The sequence below is a fragment of the Nannobrachium achirus genome, assembly GCF_963921795.1.
Source record: "Nannobrachium achirus genome assembly, chromosome: 15".
Classification (NCBI taxonomy): domain Eukaryota; kingdom Metazoa; phylum Chordata; class Actinopteri; order Myctophiformes; family Myctophidae; genus Nannobrachium; species Nannobrachium achirus.
The window spans coordinates 50,467,216-50,493,838 of NC_137822.1; the positions used below are offsets into that span (position 1 = coordinate 50,467,216).

Genomic DNA, 26,623 nt, shown 5'->3' on the forward strand with positions numbered 1-26,623 from the left:
GTGGCGGGTGGCGTCCATCTTGGAAATATGTAAATTAAGATCCAGACACACCCAATCATGAAGATAAGTATTCCATTGAGTTTCTCTTGCTGTGAAATCCAAATAGACATCCAGTTTACTTGTCATTATAACAAAATTACAGTCACTGACAATCACTTACATTGAAGTGTTTCCTTCAACAAATTTGCTACATTTGCATATGAGTGTACTAAGGCACCACTACTTGTTTCAGATGTTAGGTAGATGTATTTATGACATTTGAGAAGTAAAGGATTTTGTGTTGCCAAAATCAATATATCAAATTTTACAAGCAAAAACAGAAACACAAGATTTTCGTTTTTTTGTTATTCCCATTAAATACATTTCTGGCTGGTGACAAAGATTGTGCAAGTGACACGCAGAGAACTTTTTGTTTCTTACTTACTATCAATAGATCTTTCTAATGAAGCAAAGTTTATTTAGTGCCCATGGGGCGGGAACAAAACTGAACGATACCAGCCACACAATACAGCCTATCCCTCTCTGCATGCATGCGTGCATGCGTGATGTCGGGACATCACATTACCTAAACATGATTCATTGACTGGTTTTGTGAGTTGTCTAATAATAGCTAATATGAATGAAAATCGGGACATATGAAGGCGTAATTATTTTACTTCGCTTCGTATGGCGTTGTGAGCTTGTAGAAGTTTGGCCATTTGTGTAACAAAATACCCTATATTGTCAATGAACAAAACTAAGCCAAATGGAACCATACGGGTCCATTTGGTTTCATTTTACGCTCTCTCTTTCTCCCACATGAAAGGAACCTGCCTCTCTCTCCACGTCTTTTTTTTAATACTTTTTTATACCACGTCCACGATCGAACCATGCATGCGTTCGTTCCTATATATACAGCGCAAGGCATATCTCTCTCTCTCATGCATGCATGCGTGCGTGATGTCGGGACATCACATTACCTTGCCTTTCACCGCATAATCAATAGCGCGGTGCGCCCCGCTGTGTTGGCCTTGAGTCTCCCAAACCGTAAATAAAACAAAGCCATAAAAGATATGTTTCTGGATAAAAAAACGTGTCTATAACCACTCAAACTGCATGGCGCACTGTGCGCAAAGACGCTGATCATTGATTTATTCCTGCATGCAAAACCGAACTGTTTTAAAATGACTTTCAAAACTCAACAATCTGCTGGGCTGCGCTGCGAAGCGATACGAAATTAAACCAGTGACATTAAAAGTAAGATCATGCTACAAACTTAAGGCCCGTTCACATTGAGCCGATCCCGGGGCCGAGGATCCCCGATCAGATTTCGGGAGGACCCCCCGGGAAAATCGTTTGGTCGGCCCCGGAATCGGTCTTGGGCTTGAACAGTACCCCGACACGATCGGATTATGTTAATTAGCTTTTTTATGACCTCGGGACTCGTCGGGAGCACTCACGATAATATCAAAAAAGCTTGATATTCTCGGGTCATCGGGTAGGAATCCTTTACAATTATTGTCGTCTGAATGAGCTCACGGGATTGCTTGAGATTATATGAAGCCAGCTGCTCCTCTTCTGCCTTTTAGGAGTGGACACTGGCGTTCTTTTTTCTCTCTTTTTTTTTTGCTGCGCAGATTTGGCTAGGGCAGTGTATGCTATTCTATCACCTCACAAAAAGCCTTTCCCCATGACAACACGTGGGGATATATAATATCTTTATTATATTTATATAAGATAGGCTAATAATATATTTGGCTTGGAGTTGTCAAATCATCTTTTACGGCGTCACAACGGCAAGGTTTGGTTTGGCACGGCAATGTACTCACGTTGGCTGGTAGGTATTCCATGTCGTCATTCCACTGAAGTAGCATAGTATCCAATCCAACATGTCCCGTTCGCAAAGTGAACAAAAGCAGCTGATGAACAGCGCGCGACGGCGCTGTCATTTGATGCACATTGATTGCATTAGTATTTTGTAGGCCTACACTGTAAAGAGTAGAAGGGGGAGACCTTGAAATGTTCGAGAAACACAGAATCCACAGCGCCAATATTTATTATAATGTAAATACAAATATTGTCGTCTGAATGAGCACACGGGATCAGATTATATGAAGCCATCTCCTCCTCCTTTTTTTTAGGCTGCGCAGAGTGTAGGCTATTCTGTCACCTCACAATAGAATAGCCTACAATTTTATTATTATTATCCTACTTACTTTTTACTTTAGCCTACTTTCTCCCTAAAATGTTGTAATCACTTTTTCAAAAACGTTATAGCCTATAGCGTTCTTTTTTTTTTCCTTTTTTTCTTCTGCGCAGTCATTTAGCGACAAGGCAGTGTAGGCCTATTCTATCACCTCACGAAAGCCTTTCCCCATATATATATAATATATTTTTTATATTTATAAAAGATAATAATATATTGGGCTATCATCATCCTTTTTTGGACAGTTGGTTGAAGGCTTGGATGAGGCAATGTATTTTATTAAATCAATGATATTGGAGATGCGACACTCTCAGCCGTGTCTTGGATGCGCATCACATTGCACACTGCGAAAGTTTGGGTACAAACATTCCAGAAGAGTGGCAGTGATGGAGACTGTAATCTTTTAAAATATGTATAGTGAATGAAATCATACTGGACGACTGCATTATTATGCCCTTCTTAATAGGGATGTTCCTAGCGACTAATTTCACTGACGTGTACACGACCGTTTTGTAATCGAATACACGATTAATCTAAAATTAATTGTTATTTTTTTTTTTAATTGTAATTTCACACAGAAAATAGCCAAAACTGAGCACTTCGATCTATTAGGGCAAACCTCGTTTGAAAAAAGTATCAAGAGTATATAAAAGCCTTTTAAAATGTTATATAATATTGAAATCTTGCTCAAATTTATCAATTACGTCATTGCGTGAATCTGGGTCAGTAATAATTAGCGCATCAGTCTCAGCTGGGTCGCTAGACTCGCTATAACAGCTGATGTCTGTCTGACTGGAGTCGCTACAGTAATGAGCAACAGCTTTGTTCAAAGTTAGCTACATAATGGTATTCCATACTCAGCCAATGTATGATTAAGCATTCTCCTTGGCATGTTCTCACCTCAAAATATGGATTAATTCATGGACCGGATCACAGATGCAGCGTGCAGGCGAGTGATTCACATCCAGTAAGATACACGTCGCTTAATTGCCATTAATTTACTTGCGCAGCGGACAGCCTGCCTGGTGTGTGGCTGCGTGTCAGCGCGACCACTGCAGCGCGCAACAGTCAGTCAGACTGTCACACAGACAGGCATGCTCCGCAAATCAACCAAGGGATTGCTTAATTTGCTTGTTAAAAAGTATTGGAGATGCGACACTCTCAGCCGTGTCTTGGATGCGCATCACATTGCACACTGCGAAAGTTTGGGTACAAACATTCCAGAAGAGTGGCAGTGATGGAGACTGTAATCTTTTAAAATATGTATAGTGAATGAAATCATACTGGACGACTGCATTATTATGCCCTTCTTAACTATGCGTAAAACAATTTAGGCTACACCTACCAGAGGAGCGAGACGCGCGCTGGGATCCTTTCCACTTTATCACAGATGCAATATCTGTTCTTATTTTTATAGTTAACTTAATATCTAGTAGTCATGCAGAGCCAGATGTCTCGCTTGCCAAAAAATAACTGAATATATAATTATAATAGGCCTATCTATAAAGTGAGACATTCAACACAAGATCAAAATGTCGTGAGCTTGTAGCGCTAATATTTCAACACATGATTATGAAACCAAATGGAGCCATAGGCCTACGGCGGTTTCATTTTACGCCCTCAAGAAGATTAATAGGGTCCATTTGGTTATCATCTCCATAAGCTGGGGAATGTGTGGAAAGGGAGAGGACGCGTCGTTCGCTTCACGCTGTTGGTTACAACAATATATTCATTATTTATTTATTTTGGTCGGCAAAGCCCATGCCTGCAAAGCCCAATGTCTGGCTGGTTGCCGTTAGAATGCTGGTTGATGCTATATGCCACATTATTATTCATATAGCCTAATGTCATCATACTCAAAGTCAGAGAGACATACATTCCTTGGGATTTTTTTTTCTTTTTTACTACGTGCGGTCTTTTTTCTTGTTTTGTTTGGTGTTGTATGACCACAACTCATTAACACCACGCAATTTAGGCTATTGTTCAAAAAGGTATATCATTCCCACAAAGGTAGTCTATATCATTCCCACGTAATATTACAGTGCACACAGGATTATTTGGTCATCAAAATGCGCAGCATGGTTAGGCTATGTTCCCAAAATAACAGATCTGTTCTCTGTAGACGCAGCTATGGCACAGTGCATTGTGAGCTTGTATCTGCTTTTTTGGCTATCAACGAACGCGAAGATGGATAGGCCTATTACATGAAAAAGGTTCACGACTCAGCCTAATATATTAATAAATTAAAAGGGTTCTAAATCGACCTATACAAGTGCTACTCTGACAGTGTTGGTTGAAGGCGCTTAAGGTGGGACAGTCACAGACTTAGTTCAAGTTTAAACCTCTCTTTCTTTTTTTGTGCGGAGAAAGGCTCACTTTGATGTAATGGGCAATTTCCTATATTGAACATGCACACCTGCAAGCATTCTCAATGATGAGAAGAAGCTTGGCCACTTTTGAGAGCGGACCACCACCTGGAACTGATGCGCTAATTATTTATCTGGCCTAGTTTCGCGCAATGATGTAATGATTAATTTGAGCTCCATATAAGTGAGTTCCAACCTGCATCTTCGAGGTGGCTTTTGATGGCGTTTCACCTCGCTAAAAAACCTCCATGATTTTCACCTTCAACAGATTGGCAGCACTGCAGGACTCATTGCATATGCAAACAGAAGGTAATAAATGGATTTGGGAGCATAGCCTAATTACAATGCGTGTCTCATAAAAAACAATATATATTTTATAGTTGAAGGGCAAATAGACGTTATACACAGTAGTATGGTCGTCAATGTGCGAGCCCATGGCACCTTCCGCGACACCACGTTGGGTCGGGACACATAGTTTGAGAACCGAGGCTGGAGCCTTGTTTCTTTATTCAATCAACTGCCAGAAAAAATAAAATAAAACTTTTTCCCCAATCAACTCTGGCCCGAGATCGCTAGGGGTGGTCATCCAGGATATCTGGCTCATTTGTAATGGTCTGAGATATTTCACTTGGCACAGCGGGATATACCGGGCCCGAATTCAAGGCAGAGGATCGCTGTCGTTTGAAATGAACACCGATAAACCCCCGGGCACGAGATCTGATCTGATGCAATATCGCATTTCGTCTGTGAGGCCCTTTAGTGTCATTTTCCCAAGCCTGTTTTTTTCCTGCTAAACCATGAAGTTAACATTGAAGCGAGAGTATTTGAAAGGTCAATTGAAATGCTAATTCAAATTCGGAAGACAATAGAACCCCCGCTGGCAGCAGGGGGAGGAAGTGTTGCGCTCCTGGGCCAAAAGGGAGAGAATCTAACGGTCAAAATGAACGATAAATGCAGGCGTAGTGGTAGTTTTTTTATTTTCAGTCACCCAAGCGTTAAAGCAGCAGGGATGGGACCATATATGGTCAATTACACCTCATGATTATTGTGGCAAAAACTATTATGATTAACAAGCTACAAGCTTGCAACGCGTTGTGACACTTGTTGCATTTTTTTTTTTAAATCAGAGCGTTATCAAATGCTCTCGTTTCAGGTGTGTTTAATCAACTATCGAAGGTTTAAAGGAGTAGTTCTATTGATTACTCACACCATTGAGCTTGAGTTCAGTGATATATTTTGGTAATTGTCCCATTCCTGTCCCAGTCCACAAAAATTAGCCATTGATTCCGGATGGGGACCCGGATGCATTTGGTCCCCATCCGGAATCAAGGGGGGTACATTTATTGTAATGTAATTTTAACTCACTTAGTGCCAAACGACTTTCAGATCAACTATCTCACTAATACTATGGACTTCCCTTTTTTTTTTTTTAGACCCCATTAAATCTAGTAAACATGATTGCAATCGCGATTTTGCATGTTCCACCCCCATACAACCCCATCTTTCATACAGGGCAGCCATCTTTGCTTACATAACATGTAAAACATAATGGCTATTTTCTCAAGAATGCCTGAACTGATAATTAATATTGAACTCAAGTCTCCATGGTGTGAGTAATCAATACATGGTGTGAGTAATCAATACATGGTGGGAGTAATCAATACATGGTGTGAGTAATCAATACATGGTGTGAGTAATCAATACATGGTGGGAGTAATCAATACATGGTGGGAGTAATCAATACATGGTGTGAGTAATCAATACATGGTGGGAGTAATCAATACATGGTGGGAGTAATCAATACATGGTGTGAGTAATCAATACATGGTGTGAGTAATCAATACATGGTGGGAGTAATCAATACATGGTGGGAGTAATCAATAGAAAAAAGGTCATTTTGGGGTGAACTACTCCTTTAAGTGTTGCTGAATCAGCAGATCAATAAAAGCCAATTCATCCTATAGACCAGTGGTTCTCAACCTGTTCAGGCCGCGACACCCAAAAATATCATATTTTAACTGGGGACCCCCAAAATAATCATCAATCATATTTTAACTGGGGACCCCCAAAATAATCATCAATCATATTTTAACTGGGGACCCCCAAAAGAATCATATTTTAACTGGGGACCCCCAAAATAATCATCAATCATATTTTAACTGGGGACCCCCAAAAGAATCATATTTTAACTGGGGACCCCCAAAAGAATCATATTTTAACTGGGGACCCCCAAAAGAAAATAATCATATTTTAACTGGGGACCCCCAAAAGAAAATAATCATATTTTAACTGGGGACCCCCCACCCTGATGAGCACTAAGAGTTGAGGCATTACATTTTCTATAACACGGTTCTATTGTGAAAAATAGCCTTCAAATTTCTGCCTCTAATATTTTGGCCAGTGTTTGTCATTTTAGAGGTTTGAAAAATTGTCACTTTAGAAAGGTGCAGATACCCTCTATACACTAATGTGGGGACCCCCCTGGGGGTCCAGACCCACAGGTTGAGAACCACTGCTATAGTGTACAACGTTGGATGATTGGATGATTTCACCATGAATTAAAACTCTTAAAGGACAACTTTAGTTTTTTACAACAAGGGTTCATATTTTAGATTGTAATTAAATAATATAAAAGATGAGTGTTCAAATTATTTCATTTACTTCTTTCTATTGTTTTAGAGATTCTTATTTCAGTGTTTGGGGGCATGCGTACAAGTGGCTAAATACAGTATGTCGTTTTACACAGAGTAAGCCCATTCCCAAGATACAACGCAACCTTTCATGGTTGGATGTGACTTATGGGGGCTAGAAGTGTTACTGTAAATAGCAATAAAGAAACTGCTGGCTTATTGTGTCTAAAAAGACATATTTAGCCACTTGTACGCATGCCCAAATGCGTACGCATGCCCCACATTTTAGCACGGTAAACATGATAAAACAATAGAACGAAGCAAATGAAAACATTTTAAAACTCACTTTTTTCTAAAATATGAACCCTTGTTGTAAAAAAACGAAGTTGTCCTTTAAATTCACACTAAACCATGATAAGGATTGTGGTCCCATCCCTGCAGTGGACTCTGGCTCCTCCCCCTGCATAAGATCCCATCCCCTCAGAGTACCATAAGATCCCATCCCCTCAGAGTACCTGTGTTGGAGCATAAGATCCCATCCCCACAGAGATGGGATCTTATCCCATCCCCACAGAGTACCATAAGATCCCATCCCCTCAGAGTACCTGTGTTGGAGAGTAAGATCCCATCCCCACAGAGATGGGATCTTATCCCATCCCCACAGAGTACCATAAGATCCCATCCCCTCAGAGTACCATAAGATCCCATCCCCTCAGAGTACCATAAGATCCCATCCCCTCAGAGTACCTGTGTTGGAGCGCCTGCGGATGCCAAAGTCCCAGCTGGAGGTGATGTCCATGGACTGGGAGAGGTCACAGCTGTGGGGGTCCCCGGGGACCCCCACCCCGCCCAGGGGACCCCCTCCCCCTCCTCCTCCTCCTCCTACTCCGTCACCTGAGGAAGAGAGCATCACATCAGGCTTCATCTGATTGGCTAAGACCGCCTTCCAGAGTTTGCAGGATTGGTCCGTTTTTTAACAAAATGCGAAATAAAATGTTAAAATAATTTACTTCTTCTACTTGAGTTGCTATATTAGTTTTAGATAGTTTAATTTGTGGCTTTGTACACAGATAAAAAACTAAGGTACAAGATTGTAGAACATATGTCAACCAGTATTAATGATGTATTAGAATGTATTACGATAGAAATTTCTATGGGTACAAAACGAAATGTTATTGTCAGCTGTGTATACAGAACTCCAGGGACTAACATTGAAATATTTACAGAGGTTATGGAGGGAATGTTTGCTAAAATTGATCAGAAGGTACATTTTATTTGTGGGGATTATAACATTGATCTACTTAATCCTAACAAGCATAAAAGGACTGATGAGTTTATTGATGCAATGTTTACTATGAGTCTGTTTCCAACTATCACTAAGCCAAGCAGAGTGACATCACACAGTGCCACTCTAATTGACAATATCTACACTAATTGCATGGACAACAATATAGTGAGTGGTCTACTGCTGAATGACATCAGTGATCACTTGCCAGTTTTTGTGGTGTATCAGTGTGATTATAAAAAAAGGAAGGAAAAGGATATAGTTAAATACAAGAGAAAAAGAACTGTGGAATCCCTCAATGCATTCAGAACAGACCTACTGGCACAGGCCTGGGAAGGAGTGTATGATGAGAGTGATGTAGACAGAGCATATGATACATTTATTGAAAATTTCCAATCACTGTACGACAAAAACTGTCCATTACAACAATGCAATAGGAAACAAAGGCACATAGAATCACCATGGATTACAAAGGGGCTGCAGAATGCCAGTAAAAAGAAGAATACGTTGTATAGAAAATACATAAAACATAGAACCAAAGAAACAGAAGTAAAGTATAAACAATATAAAAATAAATTTACAAACATTATGAGGAATTGCAAGAAGGAATATTACAATAACCTATTAGAGAAAAATAAAGGTAATAGTAAAGGGATATGGAATATATTAAATAATATCATTAGGAAAGGAACTGCAAATAACAATTACCCAGACTATTTTATTGATAATAATAACACTATAAACAACATGAATGAGGTGGTCAATGCGTTTAATGATTTTTTTGTTAATGTGGGACCAAGGTTGGCCGATAAAATCCCTAAACTATCAGGAGAGGTGGAGAAAGCGGGAGATGGCATAGATATAAATCCACATTCCATTGTCCTGAGTGCTGTTGATGAAAAAGAAATTATTGATATTATTAACAAGAGTAAGAACAAAACTTCTACTGACTGGAATGGGTTGGATATGACCTTGGTGAAGGAAGTTGTTGAGGGTGTTGCAAAACCATTAAGTTACATCTTTAACACAATGCCTGCCAAGGGTTAAAAAAAAATCTATCTTAGTACTGCCCGGCTTTTTACAAAAAATTAAAATGAAAATAAAAAAAAAATTAAACATTTTTTGAAAAAAAATAAGCTCTCAGAAGATGTCCATTGCCCCCTTGCAGTTGGCAGAAAAATATAATCAACCCCAAGAAAAATCTATTTTTAGATTAACACACACAAACAATTACAGCATGTGGATGGTGGCCATTTTGGCAGCCATCTTGAAGAAGGTGTGCAGAAAGCTGATTACATGAATAACATTTTTATAATTTTTTATCAGCATCACAGGCTGCCCAAAGAGCTGTGAACACATTGCTGTCTCATATATTAGTGAACAGTGCCCCCCAGTGGCCAAAAACGGTAGAACGTACAGTAACGTGTAAGGCGGTAGATAGCTGGGCAAAATAGAACGTTTATAAACGTGTAAGGCGGCAGATGTGTTAATCTGTCATTTCAAAAGGGCATATTTCCAGGTAAAATGAAAACTGCAAAAGTAATCCCAGTATTTAAAACGGGTGATAAGCATCAGTTTACTAATTATAGGCCAGTGTCCCTACTTTCACAATTCTCAAAAATCCTAGAGAAACTTTACATCGCTCGACTAGACAACTTTATAGAGAAACATCATTTGTTATCAGAAAGCCAATACGGATTTAGAGCCAACAGGTCTACAGCTATGGCATTAACGGAGTTAACAGAGGAAATAAACTGTATAGATAATGAGAAGTATGCTGTGGGAATATTTATAGACCTAAAAAAGGCGTTTGATACAATTAATCATGATATATTGCTTAAAAAAATGGAAAGGTATGGGATCAGAGGAGTGGGACTTGAGTGGTTAAAAAGTTATATCAGCAACAGGCAACAATTTGTTCAGTTAGGCGATCACAAATCAACTGTACTAGATATCATATGTGGAGTCCCGCAGGGGTCAGTACTTGGGCCAAAACTGTTTATTTTATATATAAATGATATATTTAAAGTATCACAATTATTTAAATATGTCATATTTGCAGATGATACAAACATCCTTTGTTCTGGAGAAAATTTACAGCAGCTCTTGGAAATGGTTAAAATAGAAATAAATAAATTAAAAACATGGTTTGACATTAACTTTTTCCCTGCCAGATGTTGTTATTTATTATTGGGTTTTGTGCCAGCAAAAGCACCTTACCTTTGCGATGATATAGACAAAGATGTATTCATTTTTTTTTTTTTTTCTCTTAAAGAGGTGTACCGTGGCTCTACCAGCAGTAGGGGGCAGCCTCATGCAAGAATTAATGTGAAAATGGTTTCAAATAGGCTCTCGCTTGTCAAGGCTGCTCAAGGCTGTGCAGTCGCTACAGAGCAATAGATCCAGAGAAAAACACATGGTGTGTTTTGTTACTCCATTGATGCTAACGTCCAGTGGGATTTTGAGAGTACTTTTACGAGAGCTGTTTCAACGGTACACACCCGCGCGACCCCTCATCAGGTTACAGACATCAAACCAAGGTACAAAAGAACGAGCCAAAGAACGTACAATTGGCGTTCCGCCGCCGTCAAAAATGGGGCGAACAGGAACGTTCAAAGCGTTGATAGAGTTAATAGATTATCTTTAAATTTGAATAAAACTAAATTTATGATTTTTGGTTATAGGAGGATAGACATACGTTTGCAATTGGTAGTGGACCATATAAGTATTGAGAGGGTACATGAAATTAAGTTTCTAGGGGTAATACTTGACTGCAAACTTTCTTGGAAGCCGCAGGTACAATATATAAGATCTAAATTATCAAGGAGCATTGCTGTGCTGGGGAAAGCAAAACATATACTGGAACAAAGGGTGTTGTATATTTTGTATTGCTCACTTGTATTACCTTATTTGACTTATTGTGCAGAGGTCTGGGGAAATGCCTATAAAACAACTTTACAACCATTATGTATACTCCAAAAAAGAGCATTGAGAATAGTACACCATGTTGGGTATAGGGATCACACAAACATACTATGTATGAAGTCTAAGTGTCTTAAGGTTATGGATCTGGTCAAGTTCAAAACAGCTCAAACAATGTATAAAGCCAAGAATCATCTACTCCCAAGTAGCATTCAAAAGTTATTTAAGGACAGAGAATGTGTGTATAACCTAAGGAACAAAAATAGTTTCGAGAAACCTCATGTTCGTACAAATTTGAAGAGTATGGGTATTTCATTTAGTGGAGTGACTCTATGGGACAGCTTGGATGCTGAAATCAAGGAAAGTAGAACTATTCTACAATTTAAGACAAAGTTTAAAAATATGATTTTAGGGACATACAGACAAGAGGAAGAGGTGGGAGGGGGGGTTGAGGGTACATGGTAATAGTCTATATAGATAACAGTATGGTTCAGCACTGTTCAGTTTTATTATAGCATATTTCAGTTTTATATGGATGACAGATTTAATTGGATGTTGGAAATGTAAAATAGGGGTAGGACCTGATAAGCTTAGGCTTCCTTCCTACTCCTTTCCGAACAGTTATGTTGTTGAAATTAGTATAATTATTCAATATTATGTAAGTTAATTTGCGTTTTGCTTTTGTTGTTTTTGTTTTAATTGTTTTGTTTTAATGCATTATTATTGTGTATTAATTTGTATTTTATTTTTGTCTTTTTAAATGTTCGAAATAAACATTCATTCATTCATTCATTCATTAATTCGTTTTTTAATGTATTGTGTAAGATAAACACCGTAAAGATTTATTATCAGTTAAACCTGGAACAGCTAAAAACAATTTTCACTAGTGGTTCTCAAAGTGGGGTCCTGGGTCCTTGAGGGAGTTCCAGGGGGTCCCCAGATAAATGATAGTTAGGAACCAAATAGAACTTTATGGGTCTGTAACTCGGTGAACAAATGGAACCAAATGGACCTGTTCCATTTGTACTCTAGTATTTTAACATTTAATATAAATTGGGGTCCCAGTGATATAAATATAATTAAATGGGTGTCTGTAGCCTAGTGTATTTAGAAATCCTAGTTCTAAGTTCAAACATTAGCCAAATTGTAAAATAAATATAAGAAATAGGCAAACATTTTGAAAATAGCCGATCTACAAGCTCACACCGCGCGAAAACATTGTATTGAGGACTCATAAAACTTTTCTGGGACCCATTTGAATGACCACCTGTGGGTCCCGGGACCCATTACATTGAAAACCTAGTAACATCACTGCAGTTCAGCAAAAGCTAGGGTATGGCAAAGATGGGAGTCGGATGGACGGATTCGGGGCGCCTATCCGGCTAGACAGAGACGCCGTTGTAACAGGCAAGTCAAAAGCCGGCGGGGTATGCTTGTATATTAATGAACGGTGGTGCACTCTGTACTTTTCCCCTCTACACCAAACATCTTTGCCGAAAATAGCAGATCTACAAGCTCTGATCTGCAAGCTCACAACGCGTCGCGGATGCGAGCTGCTGTGAGCTTGTAGATCGGCCACTTTTGGCACGCAACACGGTGTGATGACGAAGAGTTAGCCAGGATGTGACGGACGAGGCTTGCACACAACAGAGCTGTAAAATAAACATCCAATGCAAGGTACAGTAGTGGGGAACACAGCGCTAACAAGTTGGTAGCTCCCTTCAGCCAAATCCATATCATGCAAGTTCAATGCAATTCAATTCAAAACCTATTCTCTTAGTGTTTCCATTTCCCTTTTGCACATTTAGTTTTTTTTTATAAAACCTCAAAATCCACCTCCTCCAAGAGCATAAATGTTTTTTTGCGAACAATGAAAGTTTATTCGATTTTTTTTTTAATTGTTTCCATTAAAAGATTTATGTGCAAAAGAAAATGGAAACACCACTATAGACATGGCAGACTATACTTTACAGCTGTACTGTAACACTCTGGTGTGTACTGTACACTGGCCTTGTAAAAATAAAAGTATTACTTGGATAAAACAATCCACCTCAATGCCGTGACAACTATCAAATGAGCCTATAGATTTATACAGTATCTCTTATGGCAGTGTTTCTCAACCACTGGTCCTGGGGACCTTTGGTGTGCCCCTGAGAAGGGTCAAGAGTGCCCCTTGACACTGCTTGAAAGCCAGTTTTGTATTTATCATTTTAAAAATGATTTAAACTGCCGATCTACAAGCACACAACGCCTTGTGTGCTTGTAGATCGGCTGTTTTCACTACTGTTGTGCGACGGCCTTGTATGAAGAAGCAGGGCTTTGCTTTGCGAAGAAACGTACAGATTTTAAACTTGGGAAACACAAGGTTTCTTCCCGACAGTGACGATATTTACACCCCCGTAGTATGTTGGTGTGACCATGGATTCTTGGGACATGAAAAGTGTGCCCATGCAGAAAAAAGGTTGAGAAACACTGTCTTCTGGGATATGCATACTCCATAGGTCACATTGCATTATGTTTAGCTCTGGTCCATCGTGTCACCTCCCGGTGACGCTCTGACAGACCCGGCGGGAAATGGCTGGACTCCAGTATCTCAGCCCCTCCGAGCGCTCAACTTCAGTCAAAATAAACTAAACTACTTCACTACTCACCAAACCAAAGGTAGTTTTGCGTTGTTAAAAGTCTATTCTCCGCGGTGGTGAACCCCTCAGCACCCCACCCACTCTGTAAAATACACTATTTTTGTCATGAAATAAAGTGCATCCAACTCGACCGCCGCGTATTTCCGGGTTGTGAACCATTGTATCTGCGGTGGCCGATGGGTGGCTCGAGGTGGGTGCGTTTTATTTCATGACAAAAATAATGTATTTTACAGAGTGGGTGGGGCGCTGAGAGGTTTACCACCGCGGAGAATAGACTTTCAACAACGCAAAACTACCTTTGGTTTGGTGAGTAGTGAAGTAGTTTAGTTTATTTTGACTGATGTTGAGCGCTCGGAGGGGCTGAGATACTCGAGTCTAGCCATTTGCCGACGGGTCTGTCAGAGCGTCACCGGGAGGTGACGCGATGGACCAGAGCTACATTATGTTATACATATGGACTCATGGTTGACTGTTTCACTGTTACATTATAAACAACATGTTTGAGTACAGACGGGGGCATCTGACATGCCCGTAGATCCCGGAAATTTAATTAGCTTTAATCATTATTGTTACGTTAAGTTACGCCCCAGGCTAGGGGTCCCTAGGTGTAACGTAACAAAATGGACTCCCTCCTTCCCAGCCCCCAAACACATCCAGCCAACACCAGCTTAAAAGCGACAAGAATGGATTTATTAAGATTGGCAGACTTTACAGCATGTTACCTCAGGGTGGGCCCTGAACAGAACATCATAACCCAAAAATAAAGACATTACTTCCCAAAACAACCAAAAGGTAACCCACCCCTACATTACCATGTCTGCACTTCACTTCACCCATAGTAACACAGACAGCTAAAACATGCTAACATTAGTGTTGGAGGCTGGCAAGAAGGAAGACATCTTCAAGCTGGTGCCAGCCAGCTTTATAGATCAGCCTAGTCCAGGAGCCAATCAGCAGTCAGGTCCACCTGGTAGCCAACCACTCACAACAATTAAACAATTAAAAGTATGATCGCAGATTATAGCCGTATCGGAGACTTTAGGCCCGCCTCCTAACTGTATCCGGTCGTATTTCCGGTTCAGACCGGATCTAGGTTTCCATATCCGGTCTGAGGCCGCGTCTCCGGTCCCATAGGTTTCCATTGTAAACAAGGAAGCTGACTGCACGGCCATAACATCATATTTTGAAGCCGTTTGATTCTTTTACCCGCCTGGTATATGATCTGCGCACATATGGTCTGCTATGTGCGCGACGTCCCCTCGCAGGAACATAGCGCACAGCTCTGCGTTTCAATGAGTTTTTATGTAAACAGTGGCAGATACAGCCTGACAACGGATATTTATTTTTCCAATGGGGATTGTGCGCAATGCGTGCACGTGCCCACATTAAAAGCTGAGTTCAGGCTATGTTTAAAATGGCAGAGAAAAAGTTAAGATCACTCACCTCCCGTCCAGGCTGGGCCCCCCAGCCCCCCCGGCCCCCCGGGCACCAGGGCCAGCTGGCTCTTCTCCATGTCCACATCCTGGTCCATCAGAACCATCTCACACATCCCCGTGTCGTCGCTGGTCACATGGGACTGACGGATGTGAGCCAGGATGATCAAGGGGTTGTCCAGGAACGCCATGGCGACCGCGGGTCGGTCGGTCGGTGAGACAGACTGTCAGTCTGTCAGTCTGTCAGCCTGTCTGTCAGTCTGTCTGGGGGTTTCAGTGTGTTGTTACGGGGTGAACTAAGAATCAGTCCCGGAGGGAGAAGCAGACATCTTGTTTACGACGGTGGTTCTCCTGGCTTCCTGTTGGGGAGGAGTTAAGAGATGATAGGATTACATTTATTAGTGTTAATAATCATCATATTAATAAAGTTAAAGGACAACTTTGTTTTTTACAACAAGGGTTCATATTCTAGATTGTAATTAGAAGAGAAAGAGACTGCAAAGGAGGAGAAAGCCCTCAACACATTAAATAAGACCGAATGGTCGAAACGCGTGTGTTGTCTCTGTCCAGAGAGGTGGATAAATCATTTGAAATGATTTCCTTGTGTACTGGAGATTGTAATCAGAGAAAAGATATGGTGGCGCTATATGAGAGAGATCCATGTTGATGACATGAGTGTAGACAAATTGTGTACCGATTTGCGTGATTTTAGGGCAAAATCTGTAGGAGCAGTGTCCAAAAATGTGTTTTGCAAGAATCGGCCTAATGGTGGCGCTAGAAGAGGGTCATTGTGAGAATTGGTTGTGGTTTGGCAGCCAAGGAGTGTGTGTGCAAAATGTGGCATGGATCGGGGCAACGGTTGCGGAGATATGAGTAGGGCAAAAGTGTGACGTGTGACAGACTGACGGACTGACAGCCGGTGGAGGTTTTGATAGTAACTGCGACCTGGCGGTCGCAATAACATTACAATCAATGCAAATCAATCAATGCAGAAGTCATGCGTACGTTGGTACGAGCTGACGAGCCCAGACGACGACTACGAAAGAAAGCTTTTGGCTTCTGGTCAGCGACTATGCGTACTTCAAAATAAGGGTTCTGTAGCTGGAGTTGTTGTGGGACTGGTTTGTAGTGTTGACACAGTGTACAGAGACACTGTTGATACCTGACACATCAATACACCTTACTGTGATCCTGTCCTTACCTTACACATCAACACACCTTACTGTGATCCTGTCCTTACCTTACACATCAACACACCTTTAATGACCAGAACTACTGAACAAACCCAGAACCTAACAGAACCCACTAGATGTTACTGAAGTTGAATGTGCAAACAACATCTAATGAATCTCCATTGATTTGACATAAATGTAGTTATAGTTTCTCTTTTAAAATAATAAAATAAAACACTTGCAATTTCCCACAATTGCACTTTCCTTGTTGTAGATTAGCTGTTTGTCTTTGAATGTCGGGATGAATTGAATACACACGACCTTAATGGAAACAAGACACATTGATGTATTGGCTTTTCTGTGCCGTGTTTTTACAAACTGTTCTAAAGTATGACAGACAGACAGACAGACAGAACACAGTACTATGATAGATATTTATTTAACTCATATAACATTGAATGACAGACAGACAGACAGAACACAGTACTATGATAGATATTTAACTCATATAACATTGAATGACAGACAGACACAACACAGTACTATGATAGATATTTAACTCATATAACATAGAATGACAGACGGACAGAACACAGTACTATGATAGATATTTAACTCATATAACATTGAATGACAGACAGATAGAACACAGTACTATGATAGATATTTAACTCATATAACATTGAATGACAGACATACAGAACACAGTGCTATGCAGCAAAATATTAGTAAATCTTATACTGTTCCTCATTAAGACTACAATATTAGTAAATACTGTACTATGTTCCTTATTGAGACTATATTCAATATTAGGACTATCCTAGCCTACAGTATTTGGAAATATTATGAAGACTACATAATTAGTCAACATTACACTGTTCCTCATTAACAATACAATATCAGTAATACTATGTTCCATATTAGGACTACAGTAATAGTAAATATACTATGTTCCATATTAGGACTACAGTAATAGTAAATATACTATGTTCCATATTAGGACTACATTTAGTAAATATACTATGTTCCATATTAGGACTACAGTAATAGTAAATATACTATGTTCCATATTAGGATTACAGTGTATGTTGTGATAGATTAATGAACAGTTGACATAAACAGAGCTAAAGTAAACAGTAGTTCAACACAGAAGGAACATATACTATAGGGATTAAACAGCTCGTTTCCATTGAGGCTGTGTATTCAATTCATCCATGATGCTACACAACATGCTAATGTTAGCTATGATAAAATAATAAAAAACTCACCCTTTAAAGCTCGATGCGTGGATTATCAATGATAAAACACACACTGTGTGTGTTTAGAGCAGGAACCACTGGGTGTTTGTTAGTCCTGTAATCACACACACTACACACTAAACACACACTAAGCAACACACACTACACGATAGAGGTGGGACGTTCACGAACGAATTGAGTCTTTTGAACGGTTCTTTGAAATGAACGATAGGATCCGGTTCACAGTAGGGAGCCGTTCCTTTCTAATGGACAGTCGTGGGAAAAGTACTCAATTTCTTTATTTAAGTATCAATACTGCAATCAAGTAATAAAAAAAGTATTTATATCAAAAAAGTACTTAAAATACCAATAGCATTATCATTATGCAGAATGTCCTGTTTCACAGGTTTTCCAATGAGTAAAATGCATAGGTAAAATGTAGAAAAATCATTAGAAAATAGCAGATCTACAAGCTCACAATGTGACGCATTGTGAGCTTGTAGATCGTCTATTTTCAAATGGCAGGTTTGTACCTATAGGCTATATGTCCACAATAAATGTATAGGGTTGAATTCATAATTATAATCAAAATCTACAAAGTAACTAGTAGAATGAGCCAGTCTTTTGAACGGCTCTTTGAAAGGAACACCATCCCAGAGATCCGGCTCACTTCAATGAGCCATAAATCCCATCCCTACAACACAGCTGCGCAGTAACACTTCCGGGTCAGTAGCATTTCAAAGTAAGATGCCCTCCTCCGTGTGCGACCGCGCGTTTCCCAACGGGTCTGAGGCCTCAAGCTAGATGCAAAACAGACCCACATTTAGAGTGAATATTTAACTAAAATCTTTGTTTCTGGGGGTCCCTGGAACAACATAATGTGCGGTGGGGGTCCATCCGTGGGAAAACATATTTTGAGATGGGGGTCCGCGGCCAGATACATATTTTGGGGGTCCTTAACCACTGATAGGCACATTCTAGTGATTCTACAAAAAATGTCTTCTAAATATTAACGCTTTTCTGTGCAAAATTTTCAGTGGTTCTCAAACTTTGTACATGTCAAGGACCCCCCAAAATGATATGTATTTGGCCGCGGGCCCCCATCTCAAAATATGTTGTTCCAGGGACCCCCCAGAAGAACATATTTAAGTTAAAGATTTTCACTCTAAAAATTGGTCTATTCTGCATCTAGCTTAAGGCCACAAACCCGTTGGGAAACGCGCGGTCGCCCTCCGCGTCTGTCTTGGGTTATTCTAGTAGACTGAGATCAAGTTGCTGATCCGGTCTGAGTCTGTACTACCGGAAACGTTTCTTCCATGTATGTGTGTGTAAATAACCGGATACAGTAGGCGGGCTCTAGGCCGGATCACGCTGGTTGATTGGCAATAGAAACCAGGCTTCCCACGGGTGCTGTGGAAAGCCTGGTGGAGCCCCCACTCCCCCTAGTGGCGGGAAAAATAACCTCTGGGGACAATTTTAAAGGCCACCCAACATTAAACCGCTAGTATTGTGAAAATAGCAGATCTACAAGCTCACAACTTGTGCAGTGAAGATCTGCTATTCTCTGCTAACGGATATTTTGCGGATATTTTGACAAAAAATATTGTATGGAGGATCCCTTAAAAAGATACCATAGACTAATTTATTAAAAATGTATATTTTCTTAAACTAATAAGGGTATTAATAACTAGAAATACTGTTCCTACGAAACAGTGTGGGCTCTTATGTAACACCATGTATGGGCATAAAGATCTATCCTTTGGCTGCTCCTCATTGGCCCTGCCTTTGTACCAGGGACGTGCTGGGCCCCTGATTCAGCCCGGGAAAAAGAGTTGGAGAGGCCCTCATTGCCCTCATATAGAGATCTCTCTCCATAGTGCTGCTGCTACTCAAAGATTTGACATTTCAGATCATGACAAGTGACAAGCCAGTGGGCCAATTACATGAGTTATATTTCGTCGTTGTCGGGTGGAAACCTTGTATGTCCAAAACCATTTTTAAAATGATTTAAACTAGTGAAAACAGCCGATCTACCTCGCACCGCGAGGCGTTGTGTGCTTTACTTGTAGATCTGCTGTTTTCACTACTTTTGTGCGACAGCCTTGTATGATGAAGCAGGGCCCTGCTTTGCGAAAAAATTTACAGATTTGAAACTTTTCCTAATAGCCGGCCTGGACCGGCCGGGAATGAACCGGCCGTTCGGGAGTCGTCCCGCTTTTCCCAATGGCCAGCACGTCCCTGCTTTGGACTGTCTACCTTGTCCAGCCAATGAGGCTGCTCCTCATTGGCCCTGTCTTTGTACTGTCGGTCATTTGTCTGAGGAGAATAACCCAGGTATGGCAGGCAGGGACAGTATGGACAGCCCTTTAGTCGACTAAATATCATAAGATTTGAATCAGGGACGTGCTGGCCAATGGGAAAAGCGGGACAACTCCCGAACGGCCGGTCCATTCCCAGCCAGTCCAGGCCAGCCATTAAAAAAAATAGCCGTCCCACAAAGTAACAAATATGTAATTGGCCCACTGGCTTGTCTCTCATGATCTGAAATGGCCAATCTTTGAGTAGCAGCAGCGCTATAGAGAGAGATCTCTCTCTATAGCGCTGAGTAGCAGCAACTCATAGAGCCATCCCACTGGCTTGTATATCATCTGAATACCGGCCCACTACTCCCTAGCTTCCTTGACTACTCCTGGATGGTCCTCATACAACATCATTAGACTCTCTTTATACCAGAAAACGATGAGACCTAAAATCACAGTAACCGTTAATGGGTTAGTATTTGGGGTGGTATTCGCGGCACGTCCGGAAGGCGAAATAATCTGGTCCGCAACGAGGGCCTCTCCAACTCCTTTTCCCGGGCTGAATCAGGGGCCCAGTACGTCCCTGCAGCCATACCCTGTGTCGATAGGATGAGGGTGTAATCTTCATCCTAGCAGGGTGAGGGACATCACAAGACTATGGAGGGTGTAATCTTTGTTAAGGTATTTTGTTGTGGTTTATATCCTCTTTTTATCAATTCATATTGATGACCAACTGACCACCTGACCCTAAGGCACAGCTTGTGACTGTGTCATGCTATAATGTCATGTACCAGACCCACAAGGTCTCTGTCTGGTAGAACTTAGGCCTTATCTTCTGCCATGGAGCCTGTACCTAAAACAATGAGAATTGTTTTGGTTTATAAGGCTCAGCCTGGTGTCATGCAGACACCAGCGAAGGACATCTCTTCAGGAACCTATGAACTCTTTGTCTTGTCATTTGTGGAAACATCCTATGAACTGTTGAAACGTCATCCATTGACTGACCAAATGACCATACTTATACTCATGTCAAAACATCATTTGTCAGAGAGAGCACGAACCATTGAACCATTATTCTGTACTGTACATGTCTTGAATTCTCTCTCTCCATAGTAAAACATTCCATTCTCACTCTGAATCACTCTCCTGTCTTATTTATTTGTGGTGGATTATTGTATCTCATAGGGGAATAAGAAGGTGTTGTTGTTGTTTACAAATAATATTTCTATCAATCTTCATCCCAGCAGGGTGAGTAACATCACCAGACTATGGAGGGTGTAATCTTCATCCCAGCAAGGTGAGGAACATCAGCAGACTATGGAGGGTGTAATCTTCACCCTAGCAGGGTGAGGAACATCAGCAGACCCTGGAGGGTGTAATCTTCACCCCAGCAGGGTGAGGAACATCAGCAGACCCATGCCCTGCGTCCCCAGTATGAAGGGGGTGAGGAGGCCCCAGGCGGGCCACAGCGCCACCGTGAGGCAGAGGGCGGCGGCCAGGAAGGCGGTGGTGGTGAGCGGCAGCAGGGCGGGGTAGCGGTGCTCGTAGCGCGTCACGCCGCGCCACCACTGCAGGTAGAGCAGGCAGAACGCCGCCAGCAGCAGGCACGCCGCCAGCAGCGACACACCGGCGCACAGCCACCGGCGCCGGACGCTCTCCCCGCCCAGCACCGTCCGCACGAAGTCCGCCCGGTGGGAGACGCAGAGCGACGCCGCCATCCAGAACAACGAGTGTCTGTTGACGCCGCCGCCGCCAGGCTGAGGCACGGCGGGGCGGGCGTCAACATCTGATTGGTTCTTTACACCAGACTCCTCCTCCACTTCCTGTTCTACTTCCTCTTCCTGCCACAGAGACTCCGCCTCCCTCTTAAACCTGTTCCTCAGAGCCGTCAGCTGTCTGTCAGAGAGCATGTTGGTCAACCATTCGTCTGTCTGTCTGTCTGTGATCCAGACCAACGGTGCAGAACCCACTGGCATGGTCGGCTATCATAGTATATTATTATATTATAGGAGGCTGACTTACACTACGCCATGGGTCCCATGTCATGGCGTCACACATCTCCATCTTTGGGCGTACTGAGGCCATGGGGAGATCGCGGCCCTCAGTTCAGTCAGATATAACTCATAGAATAGAATAGAATATAAACCGATATCTTAGCAACATGATGCAAATACCATACAGGCATTGACACTAAGGCTTGCCCACCTGCCCTCGGCAGGTAAATAAAACGTCAGGGCAGGTGAAGATAGATGCCTTTCAGGTTGCCCGACAGGGCAAGTGCTCATTTGAGAGGGGACACAAATGTCTATAAACACAACACGAGATATCTGTCTAAACACCTGAACGTGGCCAGTGTGATGTGTCTTCTGGTCTGTGGAATGTAAAATAAGAGCACTATTTACCTATAATGTGCTGTTTTTACTGTTGCTACATTTAAAAATATAAAATAACAAGTGTGAAACCATAGACATATTCAATCATAGCTAAAGTATTTGGTATTTGTATTTGGAGGTATTGAGGTATGACATTTTATCGCACAGCCCCAGAAAGTAAAGAAATAAGTGTTAAATTGAGCGGTAATTAAAATCGTACCTATCATTTTATAATGGACAATTTACTTTTCGGGCAAGTGGGCATTACCTTCGGGCAAGTAGAACATGACCTGTACTTGCCCGATGGGCAAGTGCCTCTGAGACCTTAGTGTCAACCCCTGCCATAGACACGCACACTACCCAGGTGCCAACTTGTGCCTTGTGGCCATGCCCAAATATGGCCTACTTGTGCGCCTGCAGAGCGTGGGTGCTGTCTGTTTGGACAGGTTGGCACTCCTGATTCAGCCCGGGAAAAAGAGTTGCAGAGGCCCTCATTGCGCGCTATAGAGAGAGATCTCTCTCTATAGCGCTGCTGCTGCTACTCAAAGATTTGCCATTTGGGCCAATTGCACGAGTTATATTTCGTCGTTGCCGGGTGGAAACTTTGTATGTCCAAAACCGTTTGTTTTGTATTTATCATTTTAAAAATGATTTAAACTAGTGAAAACAGGATTTATCTGTCCCGTACCGGTGATTAAAAATGTCCAATGAGACCATAGTTTGAGGATTGGTCAAGCTTCACATGACAATCCGGCCCTCCAGATAAAATCATTCATTCATTCTGAATTCTGTAGCTCTAGACAATTTTATACTCAGATTCACCGCTTCACTTCGAACCGAGGTTTGATTTTTTTAATTAAAGTCAATGGAGAAAATGTATTCATGAGTACATGTACAATATATATACATTAATATTCATGAGTACATGTACAATATATAAATCAACTATAATATAAAGTATCTCTTAGCTAAATGCACCCCTACGTGTCCTGATGAAGCTGCTTGGTTTACGTATGGCCCGGAGTCCCACCAACACTATGGGAGGAGCAGCAGCAAAATAACGTTTATCTGGGAAGGAACCGAAGGATGAATGGAAACTAGAAATACTGTTCCTACGAAACAGTGTGGGCTCGCTGGTGACTATATTCTACAATATGCTAACTGTCATGTGAAGCTCAACCAATACTCCAGCTAACACCACTCCCAGATTTTACACACCTCAATTGCACCTCATTGGCTAAGAGCCCTGCCTTTATACTGTCTGCTACGGAACTCACTCTATAAATAATGAAGAATAATGAAGTGTTCTCGCCTTTCAGGCAACAAGAAAAACAAATAAATAATGTTCTTAATTTCTTATGTTTGCCAACGTGACTATATTCTACAACAGACTAACTGTCATGTGAAGCTCAACCAATACTCCAGCTAACACCACTCCCAGATGTTTTTCCGCCAATTGCACCTCATTGGCTGCGGCGGAAATATGCGGCGGAACTGACAATATATAAATAATGAGGATAACATAGTGTTCTCGCCTTTCAGGCGATCCCACAATATAGTCGAACACGTACTACTATAGTGTGGTTGCCCTGTGTTGCCTTGACATCGCAGTGACATCATCCTATACGTCACTGCGGTGCTGTCGATAAATGTATATAAATACATATATACAGCAGGTACGGATCCAAGGCTGGCAGTGACACAACCCTGGGAGAACATTAGAATCGCCCAACATAAAGAGCTTGCCTCAGACGTTCTCTGTGTTTCGTAGACTGATCAGACGTTCTCTGTTCGTAGACTGATCAGTCGTTCTCTGTGTTTCGTAGACTGATCAGACGTTCTCTGTGTTTCGTAGACTGATCAGACGTTCTCTGTGTTTCGTAGACTGATCAGCGATGCCTCTAGAGAACCTGGAGGAGGAGGGGCTTCCCAGGAACCCTGACCTGCGGCTGGCGCAGCTGAAGTTCCTTCTGACGGCGGGCGGCGGGCAGCAGCAGGACGGCGGCGAGGCGGAGGAGGAGCTGATGGCGGCGGTGCGCGCCAACAACATGTCGCCGTTCTACGAGGCGCTGTGCCGCGAGCTGGGCCGCGCGCCCGACCAGGACCTCCTGGCCCGGATGAGGGGCGCCAACCGCGAGGAGCTGGCGCGCCTGGACGCCGCCCTGGACGACGCCGAGCGCAACCTGGGCGAGAGCGAGGTGCGCGCGGCCGCCATGGCCCGCGCCGAGCACCTGGCGCGCATCGGCGAGAAGGAGGCGGCCGTGGACGCCTTCCGCGCCGCCTACGGGAAGACGCTGTCGCTGGGACACCGCCTGGACGTGCTGTTCTACCTGCTGCGCATCGGCCTCTTCTACATGGACGCCGCGCTGATCACGCGCAGCTCGGAGGAGGCGCGGGCGCTGGTGGAGGAAGGCGGCGACTGGGACCGCCGGAACCGCCTCAAGGTCTACCAGGGCCTCTACTGCGTGGCGCGGCGGGACTTCGCCGGCGCCGCCGAGCTCTTCCTGGACACGGTGTCCACCTTCACCTCCTACGAGCTCATGGACTACCAGACCTTCGTGCGCTACACCGTCTACGTCAGCATGGTGGCGCTGAAGAGGCCCGAGCTGCGGGAGCGCGTGGTGAAGGGCGCCGAGATCCTGGAGGTGCTGCACGGCCTGCCGCGCGTGCGCCACTTCCTGTTCTCGCTGTACGAGCGCGACTACGCCGCCTTCTTCCGTGCGCTGGCCGAGGCCGAGCAGGAGATGCGGCGGGACTGGCTGTTTGCGCCACACTACCGCTTCTACACCCGCGAGATGCGGATCCGGGCGTACGGCCAGCTGCTGGAGTCGTACCGCTCGCTGACGCTCGCCTACATGGCCGAGGCGTTCGGCGTGGGCGGCGACTTCGTGGACCGCGAGCTGTCGCGCTTCATCGCCGCCGGGCGGCTCCACTGCACCGTGGACAAGGTCAACGGGGTCGTGGAGACCAACCGGCCCGACAGCAAGAGCTGGCAGTACGAGGAGACGATACGCAAGGGAGATCTGTTCCTGAACAGACTGCAGAAGCTGTCCCGCGTCATCAACATGTGATGTCATCAACATGAGACCATCAGGAAGGGAGATCTGTTCCTCAACCGCCTGCAGAAACTGTCCCGCGTCATCAACATGTGATGTCATCAACATGTGATGTCATCAACACGTGGTCAAACCTGTGGGTCAGGGGGGGTGGGACTGATCTAAACCCCCCAGGGGCGCCCACCGGTGGCGCCGTGAGGATACTGCAGGTGGGGCGGCGGGAATCATCAAAATAATTGGACAAAATATATTTTTATGAGAGGAAAAAAAGGATATTTAAAAATATCTAATGGTATTATAGTTTGTTTGTTTAAAGTCAAAGGTGCAGTGCAATTTTTTTAATCGCATCCCAGCCCTAGTTTTTTTATGTGGCCACACTCACCCGTAGACGCCTCCTCGTGGGTGTTGGTAAAAGAACTGGCAAGCTTCTGGATTTCTGAAGGACGCTTCCTTGGGCGTGACAGAATGGGACGTTCGGTAGGCCAATCAGATGCGGGACCAGTGTTGATTTCGTCGACTAAAAGTTCATCGACTACCTTTTATCACTGACAAAAACTAAGCTGTGATGACTAAAACTATGACTAAATATAATGACAATTTTGTCAACAAATAAAAACTAGGCTAAAATGTCACGGTAGGGACTAGTGTAGAAGAGATCCAGCAGAACTAAAAGACAAGTAATTTTATGTTTGGTTGCATTCTGGTGTTGCACTCTGAAAATAGCAGATCTACAAGCTTGATGATATCACAATACACACGATACTCGATATATTGCAAGACATTTCATCAACAATATCAATATCTGTAACTGAAAAAAAGGCCCCTCTCTAAAATATCTTAAAATGTCCGACAGGACAGGCTGCATGAAGTCCTGCACTCTGCAGCAAACCAGGGAATCCATGCATGGTGGAATTAAGCAGTATCACACGAGAGGGTGTGCATTATGGTCAATATCATCACGCCTGCAATGAGAGGGTGTGCATTATGGTCAATAGCATCACGCCTGCCTCAGAGGGTGTGCA

General features: G+C 42.7%; 2 protein-coding genes across 2 annotated transcripts in view; one reads left to right on the forward strand and one right to left on the reverse strand.

Moving 5' to 3' along the window:
• Positions 1-18,000, reverse strand: part of mapkap1 (MAPK associated protein 1) — a 63,413-nt gene extending 45,413 nt beyond the window's left edge. The window contains exons 1-3 of the mRNA XM_080743136.1: positions 17,904-18,000; positions 15,474-15,822; positions 7,929-8,063 (exon numbers count right to left, since the gene is read on the reverse strand). Coding sequence (XP_080599262.1) covers positions 7,929-8,063; positions 15,474-15,654 — 316 coding nt within the window. The 5' untranslated portion in view covers positions 15,655-15,822; positions 17,904-18,000. The remainder of the gene's footprint in view (positions 1-7,928; positions 8,064-15,473; positions 15,823-17,903) is intronic.
• A 6,440-nt stretch (positions 18,001-24,440) lies between these two features.
• LOC308298989 (26S proteasome non-ATPase regulatory subunit 6-like) lies at positions 24,441-25,616 on the forward strand (the record flags this gene model as incomplete). The annotated part of the gene is made up of 1 exon (XM_080742707.1): positions 24,441-25,616. The coding sequence occupies one exon, from the start codon at positions 24,441-24,443 to the stop codon at positions 25,614-25,616; it is 1,176 nt and encodes a 391-aa protein (XP_080598833.1).
• Between the last annotated feature and the right edge of the window lie 1,007 nt (positions 25,617-26,623).